Genomic DNA, 26,602 nt, shown 5'->3' on the forward strand with positions numbered 1-26,602 from the left:
TTATAAGTATGTATTTGGATCTTCTCTATAAATTTATATCTATATATATATATAATACGTACTGGAGAAGGAAATGTCAACCCACTTCAGTATTCTTGCCTGGAGAATTCCATGGACAGAAGAGCCTGGCAGGCTACATATATATGTATGCACATATGTATATTTAAGCACACATACATACACATATATAAGGTTTAAAAATATAATGAAAAAATTATTTAAAATTAATACTTCCTTGCACTAATACTTTTACTTGGCCTTTATTTCCTCAAATATAAAGTTTCACTGAATATATGTATATGTGTATATGATTGTATGTGTCTATATATTGTTCCTCAGGTCAGCCTCACATACAGGGCTATAGGCAGAGTGGATCTATGCATTATAATTTCATGGAAACACTCTTCTTACATTTTAAAATGCCACATGTATGTCCTCTTTGATACTTGAAATCCTTTACCAGAGCAATAGTCTTACATTCCATACTGATGAAAAATACCGGTAGCTCCAACTGAAGCAACAGTTGACTTAAATTCTCCCTGAATAGTAAATAGCATGAAATAAGATTAAGTAGGGCTGGCAGCAATGGGGTTTGGATACTAATCTGGTGAAAGAATGAGTCAAGTCAAGAATTAGCAAAAAGAAAATCATAGAAAGGAGAGACTGAGATGTGAAAGGTCAACATGATCATCTATCCAATTATATTCCAAGTCAGCCTTGATTAATTATTAATTGAAACTTTGATTTTGAAAAATCTGATTTACTTTAGAGATATGGTTTATCTCTCCATATTGCAATATGTGGGAATATGTGTTGATTATTCTTGGATGCTATTTATATGTATTTTTAGTAAATTTACTTTCAAATAGTTTATAGACAAAGTAAATCTTGATTCTCAGCATTAAAATATTTCATGTTATAAATTTGAAGTCATCTTCACCAGTACTATGTAAAGATGGAATATTGCAGATAAGAAATACAACTTAAATGAGGTTTCCACTATTAATGTTAAACTTTGAGAAGTGCAGATATGCCTAAACATATTTTGCAGTTCTGGAAAGTAAAGACTCCTTTTTTTTTTTTTTTAAATAAAACCAAACATTTAGGTACTACAGTGGGAGTGGTTTGTGCCACGGACAGAGATGAACCGGACACGATGCACACTCGCCTGAAGTACAGCATTTTGGAGCAGACGCCAAGATCACCTGGGCTGTTTTCTGTGCATCCCAGCACAGGTGTGATCACCACAGTCTCTCATTATTTGGACAGAGAGGTAACTTCCACAATCTACAGATTTATTATTTTACTGGGGTTGAACCCACCACCTCCAATTTACTATAATTTGCTATCCTATGGATTAGGCATGTGTGCATGCTCAGTCATGTCTGACTCTTTGTGACCCCATGGACTGTAGCCCACCAGGCTCCTCAGTCCATGGGATTTTCTAGGCAAGAATACTGGAGTGGGTTGCCATTTCCTACTCCAGGGGATCTTCCCAACCCAGGGATCAAACCTTCATCCCCTGTGTATCCTACATTGGCAGATGGATTCTTTACCACTGAGCCACCTGAGAAGCTGATGGATTAAGAGTTTCTCATTTTATTTTACTTAGGCATATGAAAATAAGAATTCCTGGCTATATTATTAAGACTTGTTATAATATGATTTCTATTTCCTTATATAAGAGAAACCATGAGAGATAGAAGTAAAAATCAACTGGTATTCAGAAGGGGTGAGAAAAAAGATATTACTTGTGAAAGTTATTATTGAATATTATTTTAGTTCTTGTGTATGACTAGTTGGTTCTAGCTCAGTGTTCCAGCTCAGTTCTCATGTAGGACAATTGGTTTTGCTTGTTCCCTGAGTATAGATTATACCCTGATCCCTATCCTGTTATTATAGATATATACTTGGAGAAGGAAATGGCAACCCAGTCCATTGTTCTTCCTGAACAGAGTAGCCTGGCAGGCTATAGTCCATGGGGTTGCAAAGAGTCAGACACGACTTAATGACTAAACAACAACAGAAAAAAAACAACTTTTAATTAGGAAAGGATTAGTTAAGATAAAGTAGGTGGATTGTTAAAAATTTGCAGCACTATTTGGATGATATTAGCATACTGTTATGTGTATAGCACTTGATGCTCAAATTCTTTATGCATAATTTTAATTCATCTTGATAATTTCCTTGTTGGATTAGATAGGGATTACATCCACTCTATGGAGGAGAAAGGTGACAGTCAGAAGGATTGATTGACTTGCCCTGGTCAAATTACTGCACTGTATTTTCTGATCTTTCACTGTAGCTCTTATAGATTTCATCAGCCCATATTTAAGCCAGAGTCTTACATTATTGACTGAAGCAGATCAATCAGTTTCACATGTAAAAAGTAGCTTTATTAGAACACTTCAGTGGTGCCTGGTAAAACTAGAAAAACATAAATGGAAGGATCGATATGACTGGGAGAGATATTAAAGAAGAAATCAATGGTATTTGACCCCAGAGCAAAAGGGAGGGATGGTGAGAACCTATCAAAAAGAATAAACAAAATACAAAGGTTTTATTTATTATTACTTTATTTTTGTGGGATCGTGGCTTTCTATGTGATAAAACACACAGTGGTCATAACAAATGGGAAAGTTTGAAGGGAATTATATAAATATATTTCTGTATCTGTGGGATGTGGTAATCAAGTGAAAACAAGGATTTTTCCTAATTTTTCAATATTGACAAATGAGACTTAGAGAAATTAAATAAACTATGGTTACACAGCTTGTAAGATACAGATTTGGGATCAAACCCCAGATTTGCTCAGTTGATAAAAAAAATCGAATGGAATTTTGTGGGTAACAACCATGAAATGTGTTGTAGGGGACAATGCAGGAAGTAAAGAAATGAAAAAGGGAGATGAAGAGACTTCATTTAGAGGAGGATCTCAGAGAGTGCCAGAGCCTTTGGGAGGAATATTTTGGGATGGGAATGTTAGTTTCCACTGTAAAAGAAGGATGAATAAAATAAAGACCAAGGAAGGCATAGAGGGAAATAGAAAGTGATGAAAAATAAAAGGACAAAAGGAGTGGCTAAAGAAGAGTAAAATGAAGAGAAGGCCAGAGAGGTGATTATGTCACAAACCAGTGAGTCCATTTCAGCATCAGCATACTATCTGAAAACTCCACTCTCAAAGGTCAACTACGATCACCTAACTGCCTAATCCAGTGGTTAATTATTAAAGTTCTATTGCTGGCAATTATGAAAACTCTCTCTTCTCTTGGATTTCTGGTTCTCCTCCTGCTTCCTTGATCTTTTGTTTTGAGCATCTGTCCTTTGCTTAGTCTTCTTACTTCTAAGCATGAAATTCTAGTGTTCCTTACATCCTCTGCTTTTCTTATCCTTTATTCTCTCCAACTTTACTCAGTTGGTAAAGAATCTGCCTGCAATGCTGGAGACCCTGGTTCAATTCCTGGGGCGGGAAGATCCTCTGGAGAAGAGATAGGTTACCCACTTCAGTATTCTTGGGCTTCCCTTGTGGCTCAGCTGGTAAAGAATCCACCTGCAATGTGGGAGACCTGGGTTTGACCCCTGGGTTGGGAAGATCCCCTGGAGAAGGGAAAGGCTACCCACTCCAGTATTCTGGCCTGGAGAATTCCACAGACTGTACAGCCCATGGGGTTGCAATGAGTCTGACACAACTGAGGGATTTTCACTCACTCTCTCCCTGGAAATTTGATTCTTGCCATAATTTCAACCACTGTCCAGCTACTGCTGACCCCTAGATTGGTATTTCGGTCCTTGAGCTGCCCTTAAGTATAGGTCTATCTATTCAGCTGTCTTCTGAACCTTTCTCCTTAGATTTCCCGTGTGTGTGTGTGTGTGTGTGTGTGTGTGTGTGTGTGTGTGTGCTCAGTCATGTCAGACTCTTTGTGATCCTTTGGACTGTAGCCCACCAGACTCCTCTGTCTATGTGATTCTCCAGGCAAGAATACTGGAGTGGGTTGCCATTTCCTCTAGGGGATCTTCCAGACCCAGGGATCAAACCTGCATCTCCCGAGTCTCTTGCATTACAGGCGTATTCTTTACCACTGAGCCATCAGGGAAGCCACTCTGCTTCCACTAGATTTCCCACAGGAATATAGAATTCAATATACACCAGGGAAAACTCATTTTTTTTCACTCCTCCTTGCCAACCTTGCCAGTACGTTCCTCCTCAAGGAACCACTGTCTTCCTGTATTGGTTGGTGATACCTCTCTGTCTGCCCATCTATCTAAATAGGACCCCCGAGCAGCATCCTCAACTGCTCTTTCTTTTGTAACTATGCATACAATCTATTCTCAAGTCAAACTGCATTTTGACTTATAAATAACTTTCCTATCACCCTCGCTTTTTGTCCTCATTGCTAATGCCCCAGCTTTGCAGGAGCCTTCAACAGGTTCCTTTGAATCCCAGCTCAGTTCACTCCCAATTATGCTCAACCTTCTTTAAAAACATTCTTTCTAAAACTCAAATATTCCTATTTTGTACTCCCCATATGACTCCCATAAAACCTTCTTCTGTTACCTGCAACTTAAAACGTAAGTCTACTTTCTTACTATGGATCTTTGTCATTGAAGCTTTGCCCACTTTCAGCTTTCTTCCTGTCTACCATACTTTTGTGTATATACAAATAGGGAAATCAAATAAAAGCATGGATATACATTAATAGAAGTGTGTGCCACTGTGGTTTTCAAAACTAATTATGTATTTCCTTTGTTTTCAGGTTGTAGACAAATACTCATTGATAATGAAAGTACAAGATATGGATGGCCAATTTTTTGGATTGATGAGTACCGCAACTTGCATCATAACAGTAAAAGATTCAAATGACAATTTGCCCACTTTCAAACAAAATGCTGTAAGTAGATAATATAAAAATTGATCTCTATTGCTGTTTTTAATTTAATCTGAATTAACAAAGTATTTATCATACTTTGAAGTATCTATGCTTATTTTATCAATAAAATGAAACATATGGCATATAAATCTCTTTTATGTATTCGTATTGGTATTTAGATTATCTTTCTTTTGTTAAAGGCTATAGTATTAGTCTTCATTTCTATCAAAGTTCTTTGTTCACTTAAAAGATAACCCTTAATAAAACAATGCTTTTGTGATTCATGTTTTGAAATAATCTAGGCAAAAGCTTTAAGAACAAGTACTTTTGGAGTGAGAGACATATTTTACTTTCTTTGTAGAAGTTTCCCTTATAAAATAAGGTTTTAATGAGTTCTTTCTGTTTCAGTATGAAGCATCAGTCGAGGAAAACACAGTCAATGTGGAAATCCTAAGAATACCTATAGAAGATAAGGATTTGATTAACAGTGCCAATTGGAGAGCCAATTTTACTATTTTAAAGGGCAATGAAAATGGACATTTCAAAATCAGTACAGACAAAGCAACTAATGAAGGTGTTTTGTCTGTCATAAAGGTACAGTAAATAATGAGTGATTGATAGTTTGGCGAGTTAAGTTTTTTTTTTGCTTTTATTTTATTTTTTAAAATTTATTTTAATTGGAGGTTAATTACCTTACAATATTGTGGTGGTTTTTGCCATACATTCACATGAATCAGTCATGGGTGTACATGTGTTCCCCATCCTGACCCTCCCTCTCACCTCCCTCCCCATCCCATCCCTCAGGGTCATCCCAGTGCACCAGCCCTGACCACCCTGTCTCATGCATCAAACCTGGACTGGCAATTTATTTCACATATGATAATATACATGTTTCAATGCTATTCTCTGAAATCATCCCACCCTTGCCTTCTCCCACAGAGTCCAAAAGTCTGTTCTTTACATCTGTGTCTCTTTTGCTGTCTCGCATATAGGGTCATTGTTACCATCTTTCTAAATTCCATATATATGCATTAATATACTGTATTGGTATTTTTCTTTCTGACTTACTTCGCTGTATATAATAAGCTCCAGTTTCATCCATCTCATTATAGCTGATTCAAATGCATTCTTTTTAATGGCTGAGTAATGTTCCACTTTGTATATGTACCACAGCTTTCTTATCCATTTGTCTGCTGATGGACATTTAGGTTGCTTCCATGTCTTGGCTATTGTAAACAGTGCTGCGATGAACATTGGGGTACACATGTTTCTTTCAATTCTGGTTTCCTTGGTGTGTATGCCCAGAAGTGGGATTGCTGGGTCATATGGCAGTTCTATTTCCAGTTTTTTAAGGAATCTCCACACTCTTCTCCATAGTGGCTGTACTAGTTTGCATTCCCACCAACAGTGTAAGAGGGCTCCTTTTTCTCCACACCCTCTCCAGCATTTATTGTTTGTAGACTTTTTGATAGCAGCCATTCTGACTGGCATGAGATGGTACCTCATTGTGGTTTTGATTTGCATTTCTCTGATAATGAGTGATGTTGAGCATCTTTTCATGTGTTTGTTAGTCATCTGTATGTCTTCTTTGGAGAAGGTTCTGTTTAGTCCTTTGGCCCATTTTTTGGATTGGGTTGCTTATTTTTCTGGAATTGAGCTGCAGGAGTTGCTTGTGTATTTTTGAGATTAATTCTTTCTCAGTTGCTTCATTTGCTATTATTTTCTCCCATTCTGAAGGCTGTCTTTTCACCTTGTTTATAGTTTCCTTTGTTGTGCAAAAGCTTTAAAGTTTAGTTAGGGCACATTTGTTTATTTTTGCTTTTAATTCCATTACTCTGGGAGGTGGGCCATAGAGGATCCTGCTATGATTTACGTCAGAGAGTGTATTGCCTATGTTTTCCTCTAGCAGTTTTATAGTTTCTGGTCTTACATTTAGATCTTTGACCCATTTTGAGTTTATTTTTGTGTATGGTGCTAGAAAGTGTTCTAGTTTCATTCTTTTACAAGTGGTTGACCAGTTTTTCCAGCACCACTTGTTAAAGAGGTTGTCTTTTTTCCATTGTATATCCTTGCCTCCTTTGTCGAAGATAAGGTGTCCATAGGTTCGTGGATTTATCTCTGGGCTTTCAATTTTGTTCCACTGATCTGTATTTCTGTCTTTGTGCCAGTACCATACAGTGTTGATGACTGTAGCTTTGTAGTATAGCCTGAAGTCAGGCAGGTTGATTCCTTCAGTTCCATTCTTCTTTCTCAAGATTGCTTTGGCTATTCGAAGTTTTTTGTATTTGCATACAAATTGTGAAATTATTTGTTCTAGTTCTGTGAAAAATACCGTTGGTAGCTTGATAGGGATTGCATTGAATCTATAGATTGCTTTGAATAGTATGCTCATTTTCATTATATTGATTCTTCTGATCCATGAACATAGTATACTTCTCCATCTATTTGTGTTATCTTTGATTTTTTTCATCAGTGTTTTATAGTTTTCTATATATAGGTCTTCTGTTTCTTTAGGTAGCTTTATTCCTAAGCATTTTATTCTTTTCATTGCAATGGTGAATGGAATTGTTTCCTTAATTTCTCTCTCTATTTTCTCATTGTTAGTGTATAGGAATGCAAGGGATTTCTGTGTGTTAATTTTATATCCTGCAACTTTACTATATTCATTGATTAGCTCTAGTAATTTTCTGGTGTTGTCTTTAGGGTTTTCTATGTAGAGGATCATGTCATCTGCAAACAGTGAGAGTTTTACTTCTTCTTTTTCAGTCTGGATTCCTTTTATTTCTTTTTCTTCTTGATTGCTGTGTCTAAAACTTCTAAAACTGTTGAATAGTAGTGGTGAGAGTGGGCATCCTTGTCTTGTTCCTGACTTTAGGGGAAATGCTTTCAATTTTTCACCATTGAGGATAATGTTTGCTATGGGTTTATCATATATGGCTTTTATTGTGTTGAGGTATGTTCCTTCTATGCCTGCTTTCTGAGGGTTTTTTTAAAAATCATAAATGGATGTTGAATTTTGTCAAAGGTTTTCTCTGCATCTATTGAGGTAATCATATGGTTTTTATCTTTCAATTTGTTAATGTGGTATATCACATTGATTGATTTGTGAATATTGAAGAGACAAGTTAAGTTTTAATCAATTAATGGTTTAATCAATTAAATGGTTTCAGATTATACACTTTACAAGTTGTAAAATAATTTAATCTATTTAGTCCAGCAGTTCTGCTTTAATGCTGTCTTTCTTCTATAATTTTGTTGCCAGTTATTAGGCACCTACTTATGCTTGAACATTCTAGATTATTAAGGATCTCCATATCTCCATTGGCAGCTTACTTGGTGTCTGGAGAGCTCTGATCCTCAGAAGGTCTTATTTATACTGTGTCTAAATTATTCTCTCTGTAACACATGTCTTGGACCAGGTTTTATATCTAATGCTTTACAGAACAGGTATAATATTTTGAAAAGGCTTTTATGTCCTTTGACACTTACCTTGTCTAGGATAAATATTTCCAATTCCTTTACCAACAGTTAAATGATATAATCTAGCAGCTCATACTGTTCTCACTCTTTCTTTTTTGAATATAAGCCTGGGTGTTAAAAGGTGATATTGAGGATGAGATATAGTATTACCTCAAACAGCACTGAATAAACATATTCTTTGTTCTATATATTGTACTGTTGGTTGCACTACTACATTCTAGGTCTTTCAGGAAAGACCCTTTGTTTTGTGTTCCTAACCCAGAACAAGAAAGAAAATTGTCTTGTAGTGCAAAGCACTTACTGTGTGCACTAATGTTAAATATCATTCTGAGAACTGTACAGAAGAGAAAACTTAGTCTCAGATACATTAAGACACCTACACAAAGTGACACTGCTTGGATGTTGTAGAGACAGAATCTGAGTCTATGTTTCTTTGACTCCAACTTGTTGTTGTTCATTGGCGAAGTCGTGTCTGACTCTTTGTGACACCATGAACTGCATGCCAGGCTTCCCTGTGTTTCACTGTCTCCTGGAGTTGACTCAAACTCATGCCCATTGAGTCAGTGATGCCATCCAACCATCTCATCCTCTGTCACCCCCTTCTACTGCTTGGTCATATTTTCCCCAGCTGAATTATAGTTGTTTTAATAATATATTTAATACTAATATTCACTGTTATTCTTTCAACTTTGTGACTTTTTTTCCCTTGGTCATTTTAGCACAGAGCATCTTTAGTTCCATCTTCACAACATTATATTTTCTAGGGAGTTGTTAGCATCTTAGTGCAGGTAAGGGATATTATGGAATATTTTTGGACAAATTTTTTCAATTGATGAAACAAGAAGATACCCTGTGGTTGAGGAGAATTCATAATTCTTCATTAATCATTGTTTCATCTCACCAGATTTCTAATTTTGGAGACTTTAAGCTACTTAGGCAATATCTAGCTTGGGCCTTAAAAATTATGTAAAGAAAAAAAAATTACCTAAAGAAACTCTAGGGCTTATAGCAAGTAACTCTAGATCAAACAACTGCACCTCCTCCAGGGCAGCAGTTGTTTTCTAAATTTCTATCCATTTCTCATTGTCAGCAGATGCTCTAACTCTCAGCATGACCATAGCAATGCATGCAATTTGTGAGATAGTGTTCACTAGCCACAAATAAACAGATATCAATCCTTTCTCTCTCGGTGATACATTTTCTGGGCTTTTAATAAGAGAGTCAAAAGAGTTTCACATGCATTTTGCAGATTCTAAGATTCAGAAATTTTTTTGACTTCTTATTGGAATAGTATTAGTATGCTTCCCAGGTGGTGCTAGGGGTAAAGAACCCGCCTGCCAATCCAGGAGATGTAAAAGACAGAGAAGCCTGGTGGGCTATGGTCCATAGGGTCGCAAAGAGTCGGACGTGACTGAAGCACAACACATTAGTATCTCAACTTGATAATACTCAGGTGTGGAGATGTGGAGAAAGGTTTAAACCAAAAATTTTGCTCTTCAGTTTTGATTTTGCTTAATGTTTAGCCAGTGATTATTTAATAAGCGGAAAAAGAATCAAAGAAAAATTGTTCTAACATAGAGAACAAACAAACGCAATTGCAAGGGGGAGGAGGAAAGGAGGAAGGATGGACTCGGCGTTTGAGGTTAGTAGATGCAAACTATTATGTATAGAATGGATAAACAACAAGGACTTACTGTATAAAACAGGGAATAATATTCAACATTCTGAGATAAACCACTATGGAAAAGAATATAAAAAACCATGTGTACATATAACTGAATCACTTTGCTGTATAGCAGAAATTAATACAACACTATAAATCAGTTATACTTCAATTTTAAAAAAGAGAAATGCTTTATTTTTACAGTACAGTAAAATAGTGTTTTCTAGATTTAGCTTGATTTGCTGTATATAAATCAGCTGTAATGAAAGAATTGGCTCAAAAGATTTCACAGGCTGGCGAATCAATTAAACAGAATTATACAGAACAGAATTTTGGACTCTGTGGGAGAAGGCGAGGGTGGGATATTTCGAGAGAACAACATTGAAACATGTATATTATCTAGGGTGAAACAGATCACCAGCCCAGGCTGGATGCATGAGACAAGTGCTCGGGCCTGGTGCACTGGGAAGACCCAGAGGAATCCGGTGGAGAGGGAGGTGGGAGGGGGGATCGGGATGGGGAATACATGTAAATCCATGGCTGATTCATGTCAATGTATGACAAAAACCACTACAATATTGTAAAGTAATTAGCCTCCACTAATAAAAATAAGTGAAAAAAAATGCAAAAAAAAGAAGACATAGATATTAAAAAAAACAAAAACAGAATTATAGTGGGGTGGTTAGGAATATGGACTCAAACCAGACTACATGGCTTCAAACTCTAGTGCAAATGAGTTTCTTTTGGCCATGGGAAAATCAATTTATTTACTCTTCTCCATTTTCCTGCTTTGTAAAATGGGGATGATGATAATAATAGTACCAATTAGCACATATATTTTTCTTGGGTGTGTGCATACTAAGTCGCTTCAGTTGCATCTGACTGTTTGCCACCCTTTGGAACATAGCCCGCCAGACTCCTCTGTCCATGTGATTCTCCACGCAAGAATACTAAAGTGGGTTGCCATGCCTTCTTCCAGGGGATCTTTCCAACACAGGGATCAAACCTGTGTCCCTTACATCTCCTGCATTGGCAGTGAGTTCTTTACTGCTAGCACCACCTCCTGCGCATTTTCACTGTGATAATTTCTTTGGATAAACTACAGGTGATACCAAAGTATAATTCTCAAATTGTCAAAAATAAAATTTTCATGCAAATAGCTGATGAACAGGGGTAAAAATCTTACTCAACAAAGAGGGAATTGGCAAAAAGCCAAAGCAGATTTCTAAAAAGAAATGAGAACCTGTGTGAATTTTGTTACAAGAAAAAGCTGAAATAAATATTGCTCAGTTGCATACCTTGTAGGACAATTCAAACATGTATTTGAAATATGGTTTATATCAGAGATAAAATCACTGCACCATCTCAGTTGCAAGTCAGCGTCTAATTTTATAAGAGCCCTTGTCAGAAGAAAATATTAATAGTAAGTTGAACATTGTCCACGAGTCAGATGACCCTTAAGTTCATCTTCTAAACAAGGCCAGAATTCTGTCCTGGTTTTGTATTATCTTCAGGTTCAGAATATTTTCCCTTAGTAAGAATGAGCTATAGAAATATTTTAGGAATTGGATTCCACAACTTTCAGGCCTCTTTTGCTAAAAGCATAGTGAAAAATCACCTCTCTCTTTAGTGAAGGATGAAAGTCAATATTGGCTAAATGGGAGCACAGAATTTATGCAGCACTGTTTATAGTGACAAAAGTTCACTTGTTATTTGAAATATCAAATGTATTTTCCACTGATGTTGATATACTTTTCCTTTTTTTTTGAAAGCCACTGAATTATGAAGAAAACCATCAAATGGTCCTGGAAATTGGAGTGACCAATGAAGCTCCATTTACTAGAGATGTTGCACTCAGGATGACAACCATGAACAGAGCCATGGTCACAGTTCATGTGAAGGATCAGGATGAAGGGCCTGAATGCAGCCCTGAAGTCCAGTATATACGGATTAAAGAAAACTCTGCAGTGGGTTCAAAGATCAATGGCTATAAGGCATATGACCCTGAAACTAAAAGTGCCAGTGGTTTAAGGTACAAAGAAATCTATAACCACATACTTATAATGTATTTGTAATAATTGGACACTAATATACCAATACATTTTGTAGTGCTAAAATCATTTTTATTTTTATTAACAGGTACAAAATATTGCATGATCCTAAAGAGTGGATCACCATTAATGAACGTTCAGGCTCAGTAGAGACTTCCAAAATCTTGGACAGGGAGGTTATAACTCCCAGAAATGAGTTGTATAATATTACAGTCATGGCACTAGATCAAGGTAAAACACGAGTTTATAACATCTGGGATATTATAGAAGAGTTAGAGTATAAACTGCAGTTATTTTTGAGCAGAATCACTTTTGTGCTATATGTGTGTGTTTGTGCTCAGTTTTATCCTACTCTTGGGACCCCATGGACTGTAGCTCACTAGGCTTCTCTGCCCATGGGATTTTCCAGGCAAGAATACTGGAGTGGGTTGCCATTTCGTTCTCCAGGGGATCTTCCTGACCCAGGGATCAAACCCGAGTCTCTTGTGTCTCCTGCACTGGCAAGTGGATTCTTTACCTCTGCACCACCTGAGAAGCCCATAATCTTGTGCTGAAAGTGAAGTCTTAGTCACTCAGTCATGTCCTATTCTTTGTGACCCCATGGACTGTAGCCTGCTAGGCTCCTCTATCCATGGGATTCTCCAGGCAAGAATACTGGAGGGGGTAGCCATTTCCTTCTCCAGGGGATCTCTCAACCCAGGTATCAAACCCAGGTCTCTTTCATTGCAAGCAGATTCTTTACCATCAGAGCCACCAAGTATATAGAGTTCTTAGAAATTACTTTAAAGATTGTTTCTATTTACCTTAACCATAAAACAAGGTGAAACTGCTTGGTGACATGAAACGATGCCTTCTTTATCTTTGTATCCCAAAGTTTATGGGCAGTTACGTCTGATACTATCAGCAGCACAGTAGTCATTTTAGATGCTCTACAGGTTTCATTTATCCATTTACCTTCCTACTTGCCATTTTCTCTAATTATCAGTTTATTTATTAAAAAAAGCCCAGAGGCTTCCCTGGTGGCTCAGTAGTTAAAAAAACAATCTTCCTGCCAATGCAGGGGACTGGTCTGAGAAGATCCCACATGTTGTGGGACAACTAAGTCTGTGTGCCACAACTAATGAGCCCACGTACCCCAGAGTCCATGCTCTGCAGCCAGAGAATCTGCTGCAATGAGAAGCCCGTGCACTGTAATTAGAGAGTGGCCTTGGCTTGTCACAACTAGAGAAAGCCCATGTGCAAGCAATGAAGACCCAGCACGGCCGTAAATAAATAAATAAAATTAAAAAAATTAAAAAACCCACCCATATTTAGAATCTAGCTTATTATTTTTTTTTCTTAAAAAACTGCGAACTACACTCAACTTTTTTTCTTTCTTCCTAGATGGTAGATCATGTACTGGAACCCTCGCAGTGAGCATTGAAGATGTGAATGATAATCCACCAGAAATACTTCAAGATTATCTAGTCATTTGCAAAACAAACATGGAGTATGTTGACATTTCAGCTATTGATCATGACGATTCCAGCAACGGTGCTCCATTTTACTTCAGCTTGGCAAACACTTCTCCAGAAGTCAACAGACTATGGACGATCACAAGAGTTAATGGTATTTTATGAAAAATAATGATTTGTGTGCTCTGAAATAACTGAAGATGGACTTACTGTTTTATTCACATGAAGCATAATGTAAAATGGGTTCTCATGAGCAGATTTTAGAAGGCTAACTTTAACTTTTGCAAATATTGTATGGGGCCTGTGTTATATATTGTATTAATACATAAAATGAAAAAAACTCATAATTTCTATGAAGGCAAAATTTGCATTTACAACAAAGATAAAAATCCTTGTTAAACTTTGGGGCAACTTATTATTAAAACAAGTTGCTTTTGCTGTGTTTTTGAAGTAACTACAGTAAGATGAAGAAAAAACAGAAGATGGGCACCTTAAACTTTAGTGTAAGAAAACTCTGGAGATGAGCTATCTGGGCATATGGGATAAGCACTCTGTGATGTTCTGGAAGGAAACATGGTAGGCTATGGACAGAGGCCAGCCATTGAAGCCTGTAGCACAACTTCGTACAATGATAGTTTCTAGAGGGTGCAGTTTTCTGTGTTACGGTCATAGGTCACTACTGTTTGGTTACTATACTATGCTCTTTCATGCAATTTGACTGTTGCATATGCTGTTCCTTCTGCCTAGAATACCTCCTTCCTACTTCTTTGTTGTTGTTGTTGATTAGTCGCTGAGTCATGTCTGATTCTTTTGTGACCCCATGGACTGCAGCTTGCCAGGATCCTCTGTCCATGGAATTTCCCAAGCAAGAATACTGGTGTGGTTGCCATTTCCTTCTCCAGGGGATCTGAGAAGGATCCCTGAGAAGGAAGGATTGAATCTGCATCTGCTGCTTTGGCAGGTGGATTCTTTACCACTGAGCCATCAGGGAAGCCCTCCCACTTCTTAGCTTGGTATTAATTCATAATATTTATGGAGAACCTACTATCCACCTATTCTGTCTACATATAATCTTCATGTTGTATTATTATCTGTTTACCTTTCTGCTCTAATACATGACTTCCTCAGAACATTCGTAACCCATCTGTGTATTTCCAGCACCTAGTCCTGTGCTTAGTAGATACTAACTGCTTAATAAATGTTTGTTTAATCAATTATCAATAAATATGCATAAAAAAGGAAATACCAGGACAATAAGTAAGCATTGGCATTGTCAGAGTTTAGAAGGTTTTAGTAGGAATGCCGAGAGCTTGGCAGGAAGAAGGATGGAATCTGGTGGTGAAGGGCCTTCTGTACCAGCCAGACTGACCTTTGTATGGCTGGTGACAGCAGGTATGCATTGAGAGTATGCATGCAAGGCAATGCTGTATTGGATTTATGTCTTTAAAGAAGTGACAGGGATAACAATTAGGGGGGTAATCTGAAGAGGACAGAGTTGAATGGCAAGGAAAGTCAGAGGCTGCTGCACTAATATGAATGAATGAGACATGGATATGGCTCAGCTTATGGTCTTGAGGGACAAGAGGGATTTGAAAGGTTTTACTTACGACACAATATAATCCTGCAAAAGTTCCAAATAACCCTCAGTGGTAATTCACATTCCTCTGGGGAGCTTTGGGTCTGAGGTACAGCCAGAAATCTTTGAAGTTCTTAATAGCTCTAACAGTGCATTTAAGAAACGCTTAAACATTACAGATCACTTCCAGGAGGTACATTGCAGTATTTTGTCATTTCATTTATTACAAACCCCGAAAGATTGTCATTGCCATTGAAAGTGTGTGGAGCTTTTGGTCAGTTGATAATATGGATCATTGAAATAAGGTAACAAGATCATGGGGGAAATATCACAGTTGATAGAAATTTATGTTGTTAGGATATAACTATATCCCTGCTGATGTGAGCCTTATACCTAGTCTGGGGGGTGTTCATTAGCTTTCTGGTATTGAGATTACTTCCAGAGGGAAGGCGCTATTAACGAAGGGTCTGTTGTGTTTTGAAAAATTGTCTTATACCTAAAGACAGTGGACAGGTACCAGGAGGTAAATGAATAAGAGAATATGAACATAGGGCATCTGTTATGTGTACCTATTGGTGTTAATTTTTTATGAGTACCGTAACCTGCTACTTTACAGAAATGCTTAGAGTATATGTCAAGAGCCAATCTAGTGTCATTAGCTTGTTGATTAGGGAAGAGATAAGGGGATATTAAATATTGCTGAAATGCTACTGGGTCACTGCATGCCAAGTTATTTCTTTATGCCTCTCTTCTAAAAAGTTACAGTGGGTGACATATATAGGGTGATATTAGTGCTTGAAAAGGTTGAAGATCATCATCTTTTTTTATCCATTTTCACGTGGCAGGTGGTTCCCTGAGAATGATATCTTTAAAAAATAGAGGTGGTAGAACAGATTTTAAAGGAGGAACCAATGTTCATTAAAAATATAATTCCTAATTCCTTTATTTTCTTTCAGATACAGCTGCCCGTCTTGCATATCAGAAAAATGCCCAATTTCAAGAATATTTCATTCCTGTTGCCGTAAAAGACAGAGCAGGGCTATCTGCAACAAAAACCTTGAGAGTGAACCTCTGTGATTGTACTAACCCCGTTCAATGCCGGGCTGCTGCGCGGAGTGCGGACGTGATACTTGGCAAATGGGCGATCCTTGCCATACTTCTGGGCATAGCACTACTTTTCTGTAAGTCCCTTTATTTACCCAGTGTTAACCTAAAAGATAAATATGAGTGCAAGAAAAGGTCTTTAAAAAGAAATCTTGTCCAACCATCCATCAGACATGAGTCCCCTTTACAAATTCTTTTTGTGTTATTTTCTGAGTTCTGATTGCCTCTTTTCTGTGAGAGGTAGCAAGATCCTGTTTGAGATCAGAGACTTCATACTGGGACAGAACCGTTGAAAATTCCTTAGATCGTGCCAAACGCGTCATTGTGTAGCTTTTATTTCTTGGACCTCGTACTACCCCTTTTAAGGTCAAATCAAACAATCTGAAAACTTCTGCCACATGCGAGTCCACCAAAAGCCACTTGCATTTTACATCATTTCGTTTCAGTTGCAGATTTGTGGGAGATGTTCAAATCACAGCAATATTTCTTCTTAGGTGTACCCTGCCATGTTCATTAAATTCTGTTAACCTCCTTCTCACCAGTTGTGTAGTTCCCAATGGTGCCATGTTTTTCCTTGTCTTTTCATTTCCATTCAGTCCTTTAGTCTATTTTAGCTGTTGTTCCTTTATTCTGTAATAGGACTAGTGGTTAAGAGTAAGACTCTGGAACCAGACTGTCTGGTTTTGGACCCCGGCTGTATTATTTTTAAGCCATGTTATGTGGGGCAAGTTCTTTTTTACTGTGCTTCAGTTTCCTCCTCTGTAAAGGGGATGATTGTAGTAGCTTATTTTCTTATTCATTTTTTAAAAAGTTTTATTTATCTTTATTTATGGCTGTGCTGGGTGTTTGTTGCCGCATGCCTGGGGGTTTTTCTCTAGTTGCAGTGAGTGGGGGCTACTCTCTATTCAGTGCCCAGGTTCCTCATTGCGTGTATTCTCTTGTTGTGGAGCATGGGCTCTAGGGCATGGGCTTCAGTAATTGTGGCATGTGGACTCAGTAGTTGCCACTCACGGGCTGTAGAACATGGGTTCAGTAATTGTGGCTCATGGGCTTAGTTGTCCCACAGCATGTGGGATCTTCCTGAACCAGGGTTTGAACCCATGTCTCCTGCATTGGCAGGTGGATTCTTTACCACTGAGCCACCAGGAAAGCCCTATAATAGCTATTTTATGGGGTAACACTGAAGATTCACTGAGTTAATGCATATGAAGAGCTTAAAGCAATGCATGGTACATTTTTAATGTGTTCATTGTTTTTCATCAACTCAACAAAATAAATATTAATATATGTTGAAAAAGAGAAAGTGAAAGTCACTCAGTTGTGTCCAACTCTTTGTGATTCCATGGATTATACAGTCCATGGAATTCTCCAAGCCAGAATACTGGAGTGGGTAGCCTTTCCTTTCTTACCAGCTGAGCCACAAGGGAAGCCCAAGAATACTGGAGTGTGTAGCCTATCCCTTCTCCAGAGGATCTTCCTGACCCAGGAATCAAACCAGGGTCTCCTGCATTGCAGGTGGATTCTTTACCAACTGAGCTATCAGGGATGCCCAATATATATTGAGCACCTATTATATATTGGAAGTGTCTAGGTGCTTGGGTTTCATCAGTGAACAAAGCAGATGAAAATTAACAAACCAAAACAAAGTCTTCCTTGTGACAGTAAAGTGATAAATAAATTAAACACCCTGGAGGGAAAAATAGAGCCAAATAATTAGGGTCTGTAGTGCGGTAGAGTGTGTATGGGTGAGGGTGGGGTTGGATGTTAGTGATGGTCATTTTCAATAGATGGTTGGGCCAGCCTAAGTGAGAAGGTTATTCTTGATGATTTTTGAAAGAGGTGAAAGAATCAGCCAAGAGGGTAAAGTCAGTTCAGAGGCCCTAAGGTGAGGGAATGCTTGGAGAAATCAAGGAAAGCGAGGAGCTTGAAGTGGCTTGAGATGAGGGGATGAGGGAAGAGGAGTGAGAAATGGAGCTGGAAAAGTAGCAAGGGGCCACAGGTAACTGGAGTTGGTCCACTTCCCATTTCCTCCTCCAGGGGATCTTCCAGACCCAGGGATTGAACCTGGGTCTCCTGCATTTCAGGTGGATTCTTTACCATCTAAGCCACCAGGGGAAGCCCCTGTAAAGGGCCAGATCGTATGGTTTCAGTTGTAACCAATCACATCTGCTCTTGTAGCAAGAGAGCAGCCATAGAAAATATTTAAACCACTGGCGTAACTGTGTTCCATTAGAACTTGATTTATGGACATTAAAATTTGAATTTCATATAGTGTTCACATGTAATAAACTATTATTCTTTTGAATTTTTTCAGTCATTTAAAAATATAAAAACCACAGCTCATGAGTGATACACAGCATGGTGGGCTGAATTCAGAGCTGTAGGTTGGCAGTCCTTGGTATGAGGGCTTATTGAATCTTGTAAAGAATTGTTGTTGTTGTTGCTATTAGTTTTATTATCACATATTCCAGCTTCATACAATTATGAGGTAGAATGAGAATTCTGAATAGGCAAATTACAAAGTAAGTTTAATTAAGATACCTGGGGAGATAACTCTATTTTGAAGCGGGTGGTGATGGGAGGAGAAGTCTGTTTTGTTATATTTTCACATTGGCAAACCATTCTTTTGTGAGTCAGTAAATCTCTTTAAAGTCTTTGTCTAAATAAAAGTCATTAATTTTTAAAAAATTCATTTTTTGAAATACTTAAATGGTGGGTGGAATTCAAACTCTTAAAGACGGCTGTAATCAATATATAAATATAATTACTTTAAATTTTAAAAGTAAGCTAAATCAAGGCCTATTTCTTTAGAAAGGCCAAGGTCATCTGTGGGACACCATGTTCAGTGTCTTATTTTCTTCTTGTGTATCTTAGCTAATAAGAAATAAAAGATGAGCATTTTATTCTATGCATGTTAAACTTTTTTTTTTGTTTTTGTTTTTAACTCAGCTATATTGCTAACTTTAGTATGTGGAGTTATTAGTGCCAGAAATAAAAAAGGTTTTCCTGAAGATTTGGCCCAGCAAAATCTAATTATATCAAACACAGAAGCACCTGGAGATGATAAGGTGGTAAGTAATTTTTTAAAAAAATGGATATTTATATCTGAATATTTTGTATAATTTCTTTAACTCATCCTTATGAAGTTACTACAAAATTTAGGAGTTAATTTATTTTCTTAATTTGGTCAGATTTTGTAGGCATAAATATTTTATCTGCCAATATTCTAATACTTATGTAGTGGCATTTATTTAACATCTTACACCAGATATATTGTTTTAGTTATCTTTTTTCCACTCTCTCGTGTTATGATTTACTATGACTTCTTTGATGTTGTGAATTTACTATAAGAGCAATCTTTTGGACTGCTCTTTATAATGTGTTTCAGATATTATCTGTTTATCTCACTCTTTGACCATTTATAATAGGAAAAGCTTGCTGAGAACTCAAGATAAAGTAAGAAAATACAAAAAAGATACATGTGTTTTAATAAATGTATGTGTGTGGGTACGGGTTTAGATCAGAAGATAACTGCCACTGTTTTTTCTTACATATCTCTACGGTGCTTGGTGCTACGCTTCTCTTTTGGGGGTAATATATGAAAGAGTTCTTATAAGGCATATTCTCCCCTCAAAAAGATTGCACTTTATGAAAAATTGAATCTACTCATGTGGGAAAACTAAATAGGAACAGGACAATAAACAGCACCAATTTGTTAGGGTACAGGTGGAGTTTAAAGATACGCATGCTGCGTAAGTATATTCATGATGTCTGGATCAAACAGAAAGGCCTGGTGGAAGATTCACAGGTTAGTCTGTAACTTAAAGAATAGAAAGGGCTTGAAAGTGAAGATATGAACAACAGCCTAATGAATGAAAAAAGGAAATGGCAAAGTTTAGGGATTATTCAACAAATAGGACATAAATTGATTTAAAATGGAAGAAATGATGTTCTGGAATACAGATTTTACACTTGAATTACATTCTGGAGGAAGAAGATGTAATAAAAAAGCAGTGGGATATGAGACTTTTATATACTGCACTAAGGGTTTTGGATTTATTCTCTTGATAAGGGAGAGCTAGTCACGGCTTTTCTGCATGAAAGTGGCATAATGTAAGCAGTGTGATGCTGAACTGGTATGCTGACCAACAAGATCGGGAAGACATAGGACTGGGGAGGATAAATAATTGGGATCTTTTGGTAGTTTCCGCATGAGCTAGATAGCTCTTCTAGAATAATGATTATGGGAAAATTAAATATGGATGAATAAGAAATATTTTAAATGTATGAATAAGACTGTTGACCACCAACCATGGTGCAGTGGTAAAACAATCCACCTGCCAAAGCAGGAGATGCAGGAGACGTGGGTTTGATCCCTGGGTCAGGATGATCCCTAGAGGAGGAAATGGCAATCCACACCAGTATTCTTGCCTGGAAAATCCCATGGACAGAGGAGCCTGGCAGGCTAGAGTCGATGGGGTTGCAATTGCTTAGTCGTGTCTGACCCTTGTGACCCCATGGACTTTACAGTCCTTGAAATTCTCCAGGTCAGGATATTGGAATGGGTAGCCTTTCCCATCTCCAGTGGATCTTTCCAACCCAGGGATCGAACCCAGTTCTCCCACATTGCAGGCAGATTCTTTACCAACTGAGCCACCAAGGAAGCCCAAGAATACTGGAGTGGGTAGCCTATCTCTTCTCCAGGGGATCTTCCCAACCCAGGAATTGAACTGGGGTCTCCTGCATTGCAGGCAGATTCTTTACCAGCTGAGCTACCAGGGAAGCCCAGAGAGTATGAGTCGAGGACTAGGGACTAAATCTATTTTATGAATGGAGAAATAATTACAGGGTTCCTCGTGCAGGCAAGTCAAACATAGATGAGTTATGATTTTGTCTGATAGTGGGAAGGAAGTGAAAGAAAAACAGTTGATAAGAAATATCTATATTCACCCTGAGATGTAGAAAAGGCATGATAGAAAGTCATTGTCCCTGGCTTATAGCTTCTGTCACACTGACTCTACTTTTTATTTGGTTATTTAAAAGTAAACCATCTTGAGTGCTCAGTCATGTCCAACTCCTTGTGACCCTATCAACTCTAGCCTGCTATGCTATTCTGTCCATGGGATTTTCCAGGCAAGAATACTGGAGTGGGTTGCCAGTTCCTTCTCTAGGGATCTTCCCGACCCAGGGATCAAACCCACATCTCCTGCATCTCCTGCGTTGGCCTATGGATTCTTTTACCACTGCACCATGGTTGGTGGTAAACAATCTTATTTATATATTTAAAATATTTCTTATCCCTATTTTACTCATAGTAACTTCTTATTTTATGTCTAGGAATGGAATGACTGAGTTGTACTCACTGTTTTTTCTTTGCCATTTGATGCTGGAGTCAGTGACTTTGATCAGCCGCTTCGCTATAACATACTCACACCTATTTACCTGATCTCTGTTACCAGCACTCCTCAAAAGGACTTGAAATTATTAATTTTATACCAGTATATAATTTTAGGCATATTTTTACAAAATGCAACAATATTTCACAGTTTATCTGTAAACTTATTTTAATGCAATGAGTAAAGGTGGTAACTTTAGATCTGAGTTTAAGTCAAAGGCATTCACATGGGGTTACGAGCTGGGTAAAATATCAAAACTGGAAAGGTAAATCTGAAAATCCTTGATGTGGAGAAGGAGTTGTTGATACCCCGTGAGAAAAAACTTGAGGGAGGTCCTTGGAGGTGGGTAGGAAGGAGCCGAGATTAGAGAGCATGTGAAATGGCAGTGTGGGTTCAGGTTTGATTTTAGTTTATTTCCAATTCCCCTTTCATTAGCTTCACAATAGGATCTCTGAGCATGTACCTATAATGACTAACTCATGCCATCAAGAGGATTTGATAATAAGAATTTTTTTTTTTTTTTTGGTAATAGGATTTTACTGTAGCAACGACCTAAACAAAAAATGTAGGGTAGCAGTGCCACCAAATGGCTACTTTTCAGTTCTCTTTACTTGTATTTTTTTTCCCAAGGCAGTGAAATAGTATATATGACTTTTATGGATATGTTTCAGATTCAGTAAATCATCTGAAGTTGAAAATTTTTGCTTTGATAGAGACCCTGCCTATTCAATATAAAAAATAAATTGGTAAGAAGATGACATAACGGTGCCTATTTATACTGGGGGTGTTGTCATGAAAGTGAAGGTTTACAATTTGAATGGATACACCAAGGTTGTAATTTGCTATAACTCAGGTTCTCCTCTATGGCCTGGCGGGTTGATGTGCAGTTCCACCATTAAGTTAATGTTTAATTAAATCTTTTCCATTTTTAAACATTCTCTTGACTCTGTCCTCCCCTAGATCTCTCCGTATTTCTTTTTCTTTGAAACTGATTTTTTTGAGAGAAAGATTTTTACTTAGTTTCTCTGACTGTAGTCCTGTTCACTCAGCACTCAGGGAATTTTCCTGCCAAGGATCACCACTGACCACCTTTTTACTTGACTCTCACAGGTGCTTACTTTATTTGAGCCAGTTCTTACCCTACATGGATTTTTTCTGCACCACTGACCTTACCCTAATCCTCTCTTAGCTTCAGAGTCGCACCTTTTTGGTTCTATATTATCTCAGTGGCTGTTCCAGATCAGTTCTATCACAGCTCTAATTCCTTTATCCACCCCCTAAAACATGATTTTTCTTGCCATTCTATTCTTAGCTTGTTTTCTTTCAGTCTGCAGTTTTCTCTGGATGAGATCATTTACTCCCATGGTTTCAGCTCCCTGCTACATGGAAGTGACTCCCAGAATTACACTTCAGCTCAGGTCTCTCACCTGAGCTCCAGACCACATTCTCATATACTCATCTTGGATATCCACAGGTGTCTCAAGTTTACCATGTCCAAAATTGACTTGCTCACCCTCCTCTCACCCACAAGTGCATCCTTCATTTCTGTGAATTATGCCGTCTATCTAGTTGCACAAGCAGGACACCTAAGAGTAACTCCTGACCCTTCCCTGTGCTGCCTCAGCCATCTAACCACCAGTAAGCTCTCTGTGGTGTCCATCCTCTTCTTTTAATCATCACTGTTTCTACTTTGGTTTATATCCTTGCTATTTTTCACCTAGAATTATTCGTGACTTCTCTGATATCCATGACACTAAACTTGTCTCCTTTGTATTGCCTTTCACATTGTTGTCTAATATTAGCTAGAAAAAATATGTCACTTGGGACTTCCAAGTGGTCTAGTGGCTAAGACTCCACACTCCCAATGCAGGGAGTCCAGGTTAGATCCCTGGTTAGGTAGCTAGATCCTGCATGCTGCAAGGAGTTCACATGCTGCAACTAAAGTTCCTGCATGCCAAAACAAAGATTCCTCTTGCCGCAACTAAGACCTAGTGCTGCAAAACAAAAACAAAAAAGGCCCCTGCCTGTTATTAAAACCCTATTTTGAGTTCCCATAGTCTTCAAGTTCTAACAAAACGTGGTCCACTGGGGAAGGGAATGGTAAACCACTTGAGTATTCTTGCCTTGAGAACCCCATGAGCAGTATGAAAAGGCAAAAATACAGGACATTGAAAGATGAACTCCCCATGTTGGTAGGTACCCAATATGCTACTGGAGATCAGTGGAGGGCTAACTCCAGAAAGAATGAAGAAACAGGGCCAAAGCAAAAGTAACACCCAGTTGTGGATATGACTGGTGATGGAAGTAAAGTCCGATGCTGTAAAGAGCAATATTGCATAGGAACCTGGAATGTTAGGTCTATGAATCAAGGCAAATTGGAAGTGGTCAAACAGGAGATGGCAAGAGTGAACATCGACATTTTAGGAATCAGTGAACTAAAATGGATTGAAATGGGTGAATTTAACTCAGATGACCATTATATCTACTACTGTGGGCAGGAATCCCTTAGAAGAAATGGAGTAGCCATCATGGTCAACAAAAGAGTATGAAATGCAGTACTTGGATGCAATCTCAAAAGCGACAGAACTGTTTCTCTTTGTTTTCAAGGCAAACCATTCAATATCACAGTAATCCAAGTCTATGCCCTGACCAGTAATGCTGAGGAAGCTGAAGTTGAATGGTTCTATGAAGACCTACAAGACCTTCCAGAACTAACACCCCCAAAAGATGTCCTTTTCATCATAGGGGACTGGAATGCAAAAGTAGGAAGTCAAGAGATACCTGGCTGCTTCTGCTGCTAAGTCACTTCAGTTGTGTCCGACTCTGTGTGACCCCATAGATGGCAGCCCACCAGGCTCCCCCATCCCTGGGGTTCTCCAGGCAAGAACAATGGAGTGGGTTGCCATTTCCTCTCCAAGGCATGAAAGTGAAAAGTGAAAGTGAAGTCGCTCAGTCGTGTCTGACTCTTAGTGACTCCATGAATTGCAGCCCACCAGGCTCCTCCATCCATGGGATTCTCCAGGCAAGAATACTGGAGTGGGTTGCCATTGCCTTCTCTGAAACACTTGGAGTAATGGGCAAATTTGGCTTTGAAGTCCAGAATGAAGAAGGGCAAAGGCTAACTGAGTCTTGCCAAGAGAATGCACTGGTCATAGCAAACACCCTCTTCCAACAACACAAGAGAAAACTCTACACATGGACATCACCAGATGGTCAATACCAAAATCAGACTGATTATATTCTTTGCAGCCAAAGATGGAGAAGCTCTATACAATCAGCAAAAACAAGACCAGGAGCTGACTGAGGTTCAGATCATGAACTCTTTATTGCCAAATTCAGACTTAAATTGAAGAAAGTAGGGAAAACCACTAGATCATACAGGTATGACCTAAATCAAATCCCTTACAACTATACAGTGGGAGTGACAAATAAATTCAAGGGTTAGATCTGATAGACAGACTGCCTGAAGAACTATGAATGGAGGTTCATGACATTGTACAAGAGGCAGTGATCAAGACCATCCCCAAGAAAAAGAACTGCTAAAAGGCAAAATGGTTGTCTGAGGAGGCTTTACAAACAGCTATGAAAAGAAGAGACTCAAAAGGCTAAGGAGAAAAGGAAAGAGATACCCATTTGAATGCAGAGTTCCAAGGAACAGCAAGGAGAGATAAGAAAGTCTTCCTCAGTGATCAATGCAAAGAAATAGAGAAAAACAATAGAATAGGAAAGATTAGAGATCGCTTCAAGAAAATTAGAGATACCAAGGGAACATTTTATGCAAAGATGGGCACAATAAAGAACAGAAATGGTATGGACCTAACAGAAGCAGAAGATATTAAGAAGAGGTGGCAAGAATACATGGAAGAACTATACAAGAAAGATCTTCAAGACCCAGAAATCATGATGGTGTGATCACTCACCTAGAGCCAGACATTCTGGAATGCAAAGTCAAGTGGGCCTTAGGAAGCATCACTGTCAACAAAACTAGTGGAGGTGATGGAATTCCAATTGAGCTGTTTCAAATCCTAAAAGATGATGCTGTGAAAGTGCTGCACTTGATATGTCAGCAAATTTGGAAAACTCAGCAGTGGCCACAGGACTGGAAAAGTTCCGTTTTCATACCAATCCCAGAGAAAGGCAATGCCAAAGAATGCTCAAACTACTGCACAATTGTACTCATCTCTAGCAAAGTAATGCTCAAAATTCTCCAAGCCAGGCTTCAATAATACGTGAACCATGAACCTCCAGATGTTCAAACTGGATTTAGAAAAGGCAGAGGAACCACAGATCAAATTGCCAACATCCATTGGATCATCGAAAAAGCAAGAGAGTTCCAGAAAAACATCTACTTCTCCTTTATTGACTATGCCAAAGCCTTTGACTGTGTGAATCACAAAAAACTGTGGAAAATTCTTAAAGAGATGGGAATAACATACCACCTGATCTGCCTCCTGAGAAGTCTGTATGCAGGTCAGGAAGCAATTGTTAGAACTGCACATGGAACAACAGACTGATTCCAAATAGGAAAAGGAGTACGTCAAGGCTGCATATTGTCACCCTGCTTATTTAACTTCTATGTAGAGTACATCATGAGAAATGCTGGACTGGATCAAGCCCAAGCTGGAATCAAGATTGCTGGGAGAAATATCAATAATCTCAGATACGCAGATGACACCACCCTTATGGCAGAAAGCGAAGAACTAAAAGCCTCTTGATGAAAGTGAAAGAGGAGAGTGAAAAAGTTGACTTAAACCTGAACATTCAGAAAACTAAGATCATGGCATCTGGGTCCATCACTTCATTGCAAATAGATGGGGAAACACTGGAAGCAGTGACAGACTATTTTTTGGGGCTCCAAAATCACTGCAGATGGTGACTGCAGTCATGCAATTAAAAGACGCTTGCTCATTTGCAGAAAAGTTATGTCCAACCTAGAAAGCTTATAAAAAAGCAGAGACATTACTTTGCCAACAAAGGTCTGTCTAGTCAAAGCTATGGTTTTTCCAGTAG

General features: G+C 38.2%; 1 protein-coding gene across 2 annotated transcripts in view; it reads left to right on the top strand.

The window, feature by feature from the left end:
• Positions 1 to 26,602, top strand: part of DSC3 (desmocollin 3) — a 53,282-nt gene that overhangs the window by 18,162 nt on the left and 8,518 nt on the right. For both annotated transcript variants that reach the window (XM_061130842.1, XM_061130843.1), the window contains exons 7-14: positions 1,107 to 1,273; positions 4,755 to 4,889; positions 5,277 to 5,462; positions 11,784 to 12,043; positions 12,151 to 12,293; positions 13,446 to 13,670; positions 16,049 to 16,273; positions 19,146 to 19,267. In XM_061130842.1, the coding sequence (XP_060986825.1) occupies positions 1,107 to 1,273; positions 4,755 to 4,889; positions 5,277 to 5,462; positions 11,784 to 12,043; positions 12,151 to 12,293; positions 13,446 to 13,670; positions 16,049 to 16,273; positions 19,146 to 19,267 (1,463 nt within the window). The remainder of the gene's footprint in view (positions 1 to 1,106; positions 1,274 to 4,754; positions 4,890 to 5,276; positions 5,463 to 11,783; positions 12,044 to 12,150; positions 12,294 to 13,445; positions 13,671 to 16,048; positions 16,274 to 19,145; positions 19,268 to 26,602) is intronic.

The sequence above is a fragment of the Dama dama genome, chromosome 27, assembly GCF_033118175.1.
Source record: "Dama dama isolate Ldn47 chromosome 27, ASM3311817v1, whole genome shotgun sequence".
Classification (NCBI taxonomy): Eukaryota; Metazoa; Chordata; class Mammalia; order Artiodactyla; family Cervidae; genus Dama; species Dama dama.